This window comes from Mus pahari, unplaced genomic scaffold, assembly GCF_900095145.1.
Source record: "Mus pahari unplaced genomic scaffold, PAHARI_EIJ_v1.1 scaffold_13781_1, whole genome shotgun sequence".
Lineage (NCBI taxonomy): Eukaryota > Metazoa > Chordata > Mammalia > Rodentia > Muridae > Mus > Mus pahari.
The window spans coordinates 1,604-11,444 of NW_018392211.1; the positions used below are offsets into that span (position 1 = coordinate 1,604).

General features: G+C 47.1%; 1 protein-coding gene across 1 annotated transcript; it reads left to right on the plus strand.

Annotated features, from left to right (window-relative positions):
- The first annotated feature begins 264 nt into the window (after nt 1-264).
- On the plus strand, nt 265-5,724 carry LOC110314881 (serine protease inhibitor A3F-like). Its single transcript, XM_021189084.1, has 5 exons — nt 265-334; nt 2,205-2,823; nt 3,548-3,821; nt 4,760-4,910; nt 5,447-5,724. The coding sequence occupies exons 1-5, from the start codon at nt 308-310 to the stop codon at nt 5,639-5,641; spliced, it is 1,266 nt and encodes a 421-aa protein (XP_021044743.1). The 5' UTR covers nt 265-307; the 3' UTR covers nt 5,642-5,724.
- Nucleotides 5,725-9,841: the final 4,117 nt, after the last annotated feature.

The following is a 9,841-nucleotide window of genomic DNA, read 5'->3' on the forward strand; positions in this document are numbered from 1 at the left end:
TGTCCCACAGTCTCCTTTCAACAATTAGAGACAGAATCCACACCAATTCATCCTATTGGTATGTTATTTAGAACAGTTAGGGGTTTTCCCAGCAGGGAATGGTTCTGCAAGAAAAAATCTGGTAAGTCCTGTTCCCAGAAATCACCAGTCTGGTTTCCCATCAGACCCCAGAGCACATCTTGTCTGCATCAGCATTTCCNAAGAAGTGGGAGGAGTCCTTGGTGAGGATAAATAGTTCAGCAGGCTGTGGAGAGAACAGCAGANCAGGAAGGCAGCAACCCTGACCACCAGGAGAGAGCTATCCCAGATGCTGGCAGCTGGCTCAGCTCTGCAGGTAATGCCCTGATACCTTCTCTCTGGGGACAGAAGGAGGCTTCACAGGCTGTGTGGTACTGGATATGACCTAAGATTTTGGTTTGGAGAGTGTGAGGTTTTCTTTCTGTGGCAATTATTTGGATTCCAGGGACATTTCTGCAGTGCATAAAACTCTCTTCTCTTGTCTGGGTCTTCATGGCTATGGAAGTGCCATGAGCTATGCTCCTGGAAAGCAAATGGAGTCTGTTTCTTCTGACTCTCAACAGGTCCATACTGAGACTTTGCTAATTCAGGTGCTGATGTGGGAGCCAAGACAGGACAGGATTGTTTCAGAGTCCCTCTGCAGAGACAGCACCAATTGCCATGTGCAAATCAGACTGCAGAGGCACTAGGTTCAGGGACCCCACTTCCCTTGTAAGCTCCATGGATTGGAAAGCAGGGCCACACTCTCTCCTAGGCAGGAGGATTAGACACCTGCTCAGCTACTGATGCATTTTACAGCTCCACCAACAGACCAGCCTGGGTTCTGTGGAAATAATCTTGAAATAAAGTATTATCTGGGGCTTTTCCTAAGAAATGGTTGCCTCAGTCTGACAAACAGTGGAAGGTGGCTGAAGCTCCTGGCTCCTCTGCAGGTATGTCATTGACCTGGGGACATGAAGCAAAGCACCAACTTCTCCCTCCTCTGCTCTCCATTCTCCTCCAATCTCCCAGTCTCTTCTCCCCACCATCTTCCCCTTGGCTCCTTCATCCTATCCCCTCAGCCTCCCATTCTCCATCCCATCACCCTTCCACTTCCACATTCCTTCTTCTCCTTTTCCATTGTCCTTGCCTCTCTCCACTCCTCTACCTCCCCCTCCCACTATGGAATCTGCATTTCCTCTGAGCTCTCCTACAGTATATACAGAGGCTGAAAAGGAGCCCTGTCTTTAGCCAGATCACAAGCCATCAGTTGTAGGGTTTCATGGTGCCTGTAGCTCCCAGGACAGGTGTATATGGAGGAAATGGCCCTTTGGACATTTGTCACATCTACTCCTATGTTGAAGATAGAATATAATACATATATTATTACTAATTATGTAACCTGGATCTCTGACAGGTTGGCCAGAGAAGTTTACTCATCTGCTTGCTACCACACAGATATTCTCACAGCCAGCATAAAATATGTGCCAGGAATGAGAGATTCAGGCTCCACTCAGTGTTCTTCCCATCAGAAAACCTTTTGACCTAGGTAAAAACAACAAGGTGGTACCTTGGCAGGAGTGAAAGGACCTTCTACTATTGCTCCTTCTAATTGATACCTGTTCTCAGAGGACCTAAGGCTCTGACAATGAGCCAGATAGCTTCAGTACTTCTTATCAATTGACATTCGCACTCCAAGAAAAATACTCTAGATCCACCTCACAGCCATGAGATTTCTAAGACAGATTGCCTGGAGGTGGGGTGGGTCCTCTCCTACCTAACTGGCCCAAGATCTTTCACTGAGTCAGGACTAAAGGGAGGTGATGAGGTGTTGGCACACAGTTGCAAAGTAAGCTGGTTCCTGCCTCCCAGTGAGTCCTTATCCCAATCTAAGAAACGGAGAGGAGACATTAAGATAATGCAGGTTGGTGCTCAGTCCCACATTCTTCTCTTCAATTCATGGTGACCCTGGCAATCTCTTCATTTCCCTGGATAATATTTTTCTGTTAGGAAAGTGGCTACAGTAACAGCAGGTCCTCCATTGGTAAAGGAAGCAGGGCACATGCTACTGCCATTAGAGAGGCCAGAGCATCTCCTATGAAGGTTACAGAGGCAACCAAGTATAAAACAGGCCACATAAGAGAACTAGGAGATGGTCAGGACGACACTAACTCTCATAGAGTTAATGGATCTTTTCCTTCACACAGGAGAAGACAGTAATGGCTGGTACCTCCCCTGCTGTCCTTGGCTGCCCAGATGTCACCTTGGGAAGGGACACTACAGTCCAGGAAGTCCAAGAAAATGTCACACCAATGGACAGTTTAACACTGTCCTCCAGCAACACTGACTTTGCCTTCAGCCTCTACAAGGAGCTGGTTTTGAAGAATCCAGATGAAAATATTGTCTTCTCCCCATTCAGCATCTCCACTGCCTTGGCCCTCCTGTCCCTGGGAGCAAAGAGAAATACCCTGAAGGAAATTCTAGAAGGTCTGAAGTTCAATCTCACAGAGACCTCTGAGGAAGACATCCACCAGGGCTTTAGGTACCTGCTATACCTTCTCAGTCAGCCAAGGGACCAGGTACAGATCAGCACAGGCAGTGCCCTGTTTGTTGAAAAGCACCTGCAGATCCTGGCAGAGTTCAAGGAGAAGGCAAGGGCTCTGTACCAGGCTGAGGCCTTCACAGCTGACTTCCAGCATCCTCGTGAGGCCACAAAGCTCATCAATGACTATGTGAGGAAACAGACCCAGGGGAAGATCAAGGAGCTGGTCTCAGACCTGGATGAGAGGACATTGATGGTGCTGGTGAATTACATCTACTTTAAAGGTGAGCATGGTCTCTGCCTGGAGAATTCAGGGAGAGGATCTTGGCAGGGTAACCTGTGTCCTTTATGCTGCCCATTTTAAAGTAGGTTTGGGAAGCCTTGCAGGAATGGGTGTGTAATTTTTATTGCACATAGGCCTTACCTCTTTACAATTTTTTAGATATAGTTATAATTCCTGGAACATACACATTACACATGTCTTACTCAGCACACTATCAGTGGATTCCTGGTAAACCGAGTCTGGGTTACATGACCCTGGGGCTTCACTCTAAGCCCACACTTTACTCTCAGTCTGGCCTGCCAATAAAGTGGTTCCCACCCAGGAGCACAGTTAACAGACCTCAGAGAGGGTGGACTCAACTCTTCTCTTTTCTCCCAATCCCTTCTAGACATGCTTCCCCCTGAGGACAACAGGATCCCAATCTCCCTCCAGGCTCCAGGCTCACCATTTGTACTCTCATCTCTTACTTACACACTTGGTTCTCAGGAGCTCAATTCTCCAGGCTGAGGGTTAGAGGTTGTTCTTTGCAAACCAAGCCTGTGGATCCATTCTCATTCATAGTTCTGTATGTCCAAAGGGTTTTCTAATCATTATCGAACTACTAAGTGACACTGAGCTGTTGAAGGTATATTGACAGCTGTCATAACTCAGCAGTTGCTGAGATATGGGGTGGAGGTGTGGTCTCTGTGCTACTTTTACAATCTGATGATTTGCTTTACATGTAGGCAAATGGAAGATGCCCTTTGACCCCCGGGACACATTTAATTCCGAGTTTTACTTGGATGACAAAAGGTCTGTGAAGGTACCCATGATGAAAATAGAGGAACTGACCACACCCTACTTCCGGGATGATGAGCTATCCTGCTCTATGGTGGAGCTGAAGTACACAGGAAATGCCAGTGCCCTGTTCATCCTCCCTGACCAGGGCAGGATGCAGCAGGTGGAAGCCAGCTTGCAACCAGAGACCCTGAGGAAGTGGAAGGACTCTCTGAGGCCCAGGTGATACCCANAGGACCCAGAACTGNCAAGGATCCCCATAGTGCTGTTGTTCTGATATCTAGTATCCCAGGACCTCAGAGTCCCACTTANAGCCAGTGTAATGGTTAAAGTGTCAGCAGGGGACAGGTGGAGTTGAATTGAGTCCCCTCCACTGTCTCAGGTGTTTCAGGCCTGATTTTACTGTGGTTTTTGTTCTTCACAATAGGAGACCAGCTCACACAGGGAGCTGAGGTTTCCTCCCTCTCTAACAGANTGTAAATTGTATGGAGTCATGAATGACTCAAGAGTTGTAAGCCAGAGGGATGGTGGTTGACAGGAGATGAGCTCTGAGACTCAGCTGTGCCCCATGGAGTCCTCTCATGCCCTCATCCATCATTCTCTCAACATTCATGGAGTGGTGACTTGAAGACCTACTGCATGCCAAGCTGATCGTGGACCCTCACAATCTATCAGAGATTGAAGTCCAAAAACTTTCTTATCCTCTGGGCTTTGTTGTAATGGAGGAAGGGAAAGTATGGGAATGCTAATACAGTGAATCTTTATTTCATTCCTCACTGGTGAGAAGTGGTGAGGTGAGAGGGGGAGTGTCAGAGGTAAGCACAGCTGGAGTCTGGTGCATTGTCCTATGTTAAACTGAAGGCTCCTTAGGTGATGTCAGAGGGCCNCATGNCAGGGAAGGACTGCATTTGTGGATCTAGGAGGAAAGCTCTCTCAGTCAAAGAACAGCTAGGACCAAGTCAGGATGCCTGTCTACTGTTCACACTCTCAGGCACTGAAGGATAATTAATGCATTAGGAAACACAAAGTCAAGTCATCTAGGCATGGATAAGAGGGTTTCACTCTAGGGAGAGGGTGGACTGTGGAGAGGAGACCCAGCTATGCAGTGGACTGTAGGAGCCACAGGTTTCATGGACTCTTTGGTTCTCTTTCATTCTCAGTAGGATAAGTGAGCTCCACCTGCCCAAGTTCTTCATCTCTAACGACTACAGCCTGGAGGATGTCCTTACTGTGCTGGGCATCAGGGAAGTCTTCTCCACACAGGCTGACCTGTCTGCAATTACAGGAACCACGGACCTGCGAGTCTCTCAGGTAAGACAAGAGACATGGGATGGTTCAGCTTGGTTGTGAATGTGGATGGTTTAAGGGCATGTGGGCATGTGGGATTGGCACATTATGCTTGGTGTTAGATCACATGGGTACCAACCTGTGTAGCACAGCAGATGCCACCCAAAATCCATTGCAAGCACAAAGCATCCCCAAGCCTCAACTTCACTGCCTCAGCCAGGACTTTTTCTCTAGCACATAGAATAGCAACACTAAACATAAGAAACATAATAAAAAGCACTGGCATTGCCTGCTCCTGGCCTCCTGTTGTAGCGGTTGGAGGGCATCACTGTTTCAGACACTGAGCAGACCAGGGCCTGCCTCATCTCACAGCCTGAGCAGAGACTTTGGAATCCAGTGTTAGAGCTCAGGGAAGGAACAACAACAACAACAATAACAAAAAAAAAAAAAAAAAAAAAAAAAGAAATCAGGAGCAGACAGGGCCAGCACTCACTGCTTGCTCCAGGCCCCTCTCCTGCCCTCCCTGGTCTCCACTGAGTGATGTGTCTCTCTCCCCACAGGTGGTCCACAAGGCTGTGCTGGATGTGGCTGAGACAGGCACAGAGGCAGCTGCTGCCACAGGAGTCAAAATTCAGCTACGTTGTGGAAAAATGTATTCTATGACCATGTGTTTCAACAGGCCATTCCTGATGATTATCTCTGACATAAATACTCATGTTGTCCTCTTTATGGCCAAAGTAATAAACCCCAAGTGAGACCAGAACTTCTCAAATGGGGAAAGGGCCCCTTCCCAAGAGCTGGGAATTGAGCCTGTATGTAGGTCTGTCTGCACATTTTGAGGCATGCCTGACTGGACAGTGACCCTGACTAACTCTGTGACTCCCTCATGCAGAGAAACAAGCCTATGTCTGGTCAGTGTCAGACTCCCCGTCATCTTGGCAGCACTAGCTCAGGTTCCTCACCTGAAATTTGTGTTATTCCCTGTCCCCGCTCTCTCCCTGTATCTCCCTCAACCCAAAAGCCTGGGCCCGGCAGTGAGGCTCTCTCCTCACTTAGGCTCTGCTTATGTCTGCCTTCAGCCTTTCAGTCAGGATGGCACTATGCATGTTTACAGGACAACCCATAAGGACTAAGAAGGGAACCTGTTGCTCTCGGTCTATCTGCAGCATCTGAAATGCTTGGTGCCCAGNTCTGCCTTCCTCTTGCCTTCCTGTGCAGAGCTATCTATCCACAGCCCCTGCAGAGTCTCTGGCCCCACCCAGATCTGGCACAGGTGGAGCCATCACCCCTTGTAGCTGCATGGGACCTGTGAGTCAGAGCAGCTCCTCTGCCCCTAGCACTCCTACTCAGGACCCTAAGTCTCTAGGTGACCAAACTCTCAGGACAGATGGACACCTCCACCTTCATCACCCAAATGGAAATGTCAGGAGTAAAGAATCAATAAATATGTAACTGCATTGGATGTGACAGTGTTCACAGACCTTTCATTTGGTACTTATTCACTCCGGTGACATAAGGGACATAGAGATTGTCACTCATACTCTCTGACTCCTGTGATGATTCTCTGACCTACATGCTATTATAAGTCCCTTTATGGATAAGATAACTGAGGCACAGAGAAGCAATTTGTCCTTGCCACTGGATCTAATGAAACTCTGACATACAGTCACCTTGAGGTTTTAACCCAACTTCCTGACAGAGATCACTGACAAGGTCTCAGGTTTACCCAAGAAAGATTAGCATTCAGCACTCTAGGATAAGAAGTAATAGTGTTGACTATAGTTATAATAACCATGAACATCCTAGCTGCCAGTTCCACCCTCACGCTATCACAACCCCTCCAGCTACATCTCAGAAAGTAATTTAAAATGCAGGCATAGGACTAGAACTTTTTTCTCTAGGGGATGTGTGGTGGCAGGGGTAGAATTCCAAGCCTTCCTGTGCATCAGTGGGAATGGAGAATGGTGCAGCATCTTTGGAGAGGTTGATACAGCAATCACACTGTAGGCAGGTACTCAGAGGAACAGGAAGTGAGGACATGGCAGGCACTGAAGCCAGCGTCCACCGTTCTTCTCATAGTTGGCAAAGGGCTTGTGACTCAAGTCCCAACAGATGCATGGAAGAGCAGAGCTTGCTCAGGCCACACACTATTCCTGCATTAGACAAATGAGAGAGGCACCATTTCCTGCTGTCCTGTGTGTGAGCCTGCCAATATGCTCACAGGGAAAGAAGCCAAACACAGTAGGGCCTGTGTCCTGTGAGTTACAGACATGTGATATTCAGAACAGGAGAATTCATGAATATAAAGGGTGTTCTAATGTTTGTGTGGAGCTATGGGGAGCTGGGGGTGTGGTGACTCATCAATGGTTATGAAGTCTGCACAGCAGTGACTAACAGGGCTTGAAATGAGACACTGGAAATTCTTCCCAAGCAGGAATGAAATGTGAGTCTTCAGGGGAGGTTCTCTGAGCTTTAAGGATATGAAAGGGCTACGCAGCAGACAGAAGACCCAGCTGCTGGATGTGAAGTTTGTGAATGGTGTTGTGACATGGGACATGTATGTGTTTGTGTGTGTGTCTTTGTGTGTGTGTTGTTTAGTTATGTGTTTATATATAGACAGACACACACATATACTTATGCGAATATGTGTATATAAGTGTGTATATACTCAGACACACATATATGTATGATATAAACTTGTAATACATATGTTGAAAATGTACAAATATGTTGATGGGTAAGGATGTTCAGGGTCTACTAGTTTTGCACAGATGTAATTTGAACATGGAGCACTTGGCCTTGCACTTGGGCCAATCGACTTGCAACAACCAGAACACAAATGAAGAAATAAATATAGGATTGTCATAGCAAACCCAACTGTTTCCCAGGGAAAAGACTGAGGCTGCTGGGACTCAGATAGACTGTCTAGGGATGCTGGCAAGAATAGCAGGAAGAAAGGGACACCTGGCTCACACAATTCTCTCTGTATTTAGTCAGCCAGGTCATGTTTATTCCATCTCTGACCTGAGAAGGATGAGGATAGACCAGGGATGAAATTGGTAAGGTTTATCCTCATCCTTAAAGTACAAACTCATTTTTCTGCATCCCAGTGCCAGGTCCTACTGACTGGTACTCTCCATCATTACATTGATATGTAACCAGCCATCATAGTGTTAAAAGCCCAGAGCCCACAGGGATGAGCAAGTAGGACATGTTTTAACAGCTGTGGAGCTCCCTAGACACAAGGCATGTCAGTCCCAGGAATGAGCAGCAGGCGTCCACCATGTGCTGTACAGAAGGGGAAACCAGAAGAGGGTGGCTTTCTGCATTTTCTACTTCGGATGTGTGTGTCACTAAATGTGACCTTCATGTCATCCTGGAGCAGAGAAAAGGCAGGAGGGGAAACTGAGGCTCGAGAGTGTGGAGAACTTTTGGGGACCCTTGGCAGGAATCTGACATTGGGCCAAGGACAAGGAAATAGGTTTCTGGCAGGAATATAACATGGAACCAGGACAAGGAAGTAAGCCCAGGCAGGAATCTAATTTTTAAGCTAAGAACAGGGAAGCAAGGTCAGGCAGGAACCTGCTTTTAGTCTAGAACAAGGAAGTAGGATTCAGGCAAGAATATGAGTTTGGGCTAGGACAGGGAAATATGCCCAGATATCTTGGTCACCCTGATAAGCCCTTAGAAACAGTGATCACCAGACCGACCTTGTGCATTGCTTTGCTTGTTCCTTGACTATTTGCTTACATGTAATTGCAGATTGGGAAAAAAATAAACCTACCTCAGCCTAAGAAGTGGCTGGGGTCATGCTACAATGTTGTCTAATTGTCTTTTTTTCTTTTTAAAACACCTCACCCCTGCCCTGGAGTACCAGTAGACTGACTGAACTGGCTTGGTCAGAACTGTCTCCGTGAGAGTGAAGGAAACAACACATGGATCTTTCTAAAAGAGTGTACAGACTCAGGGCGGGGAGCCAAAGACAAGTTCAGGCTACACTGTAGACATGCTTGGGATGATTCATAGGGAAAGTCAAAGACTTGGTTAGTGCCCAGGGATGGGATGTGTCCTGTATATCAAAGCTGAGGCACCCACTGTACTTTGGTTTAATAAGCTCCAGGAGTCCAGAAAGACGAAGAGAAAACAGGCTGTAATGATCCAATGAGGGTGACAAACAGAGAGGATACAGCTACTAAATTGAAGAAGTATGAGTAGACAGACAGACATATAAGGTAGGAGGAGGTATTAATTAATTTTTCTATTTCTGTGATGAAACACCATGACCAATAAGCAAGTTGGGAAGGAAAGGGTTGATGATGCTGATACTTCCACAACAATGTTCATCACTGAAGGAAATCAGGGAGGAAGCCAAACAAGGCAGAATCCTGGAGGCAGGAGCCCATGGAGGACCAGGGAGAGGAGCTGCTTACTGGCTTACTTCACATGGCTTCCTCTGCCTCCTTCCTTACAGGACCCAGGCTCATTAGTCAAGGGATGCCACCATGCACGATTGGCTGGGCACACTCCATCAATCACCAAGAAAATGCTCTGCAGACTGAGACCCAGGTCCTAATGTCAACTAAGATTCCTTCCTGTCAGATGACCACACTTTGTTTCAAGTTGACTTGAATCTAGCCTGCACAGTAGAAGGGAACAAGCAGGAGTGTCCAACTCTAAAATTTGATGTTGAATGTGGTGGGTAACTGGAGCCAGCAGAATCCAGCAGAAACACCCAGGAGGCTCAAATGTGACACTTAAGTTAGGGTGGATAGGACCCTGTGAAAAGTGCCCAGTGTTCTTTCCCAGGTTTCAGAACCAAATGTAAGCTAAGAAGCAGTGACGGCTTTAAACTAAGTCTGTGGGTAGGAAGATCTTATTGGGAATCACACTGGCAAGGCTCTCTCTGTCTGTCTGTCTGTCTGTCTGTCTGTCTGTCTCTGTCTGTCTGTCTGTCT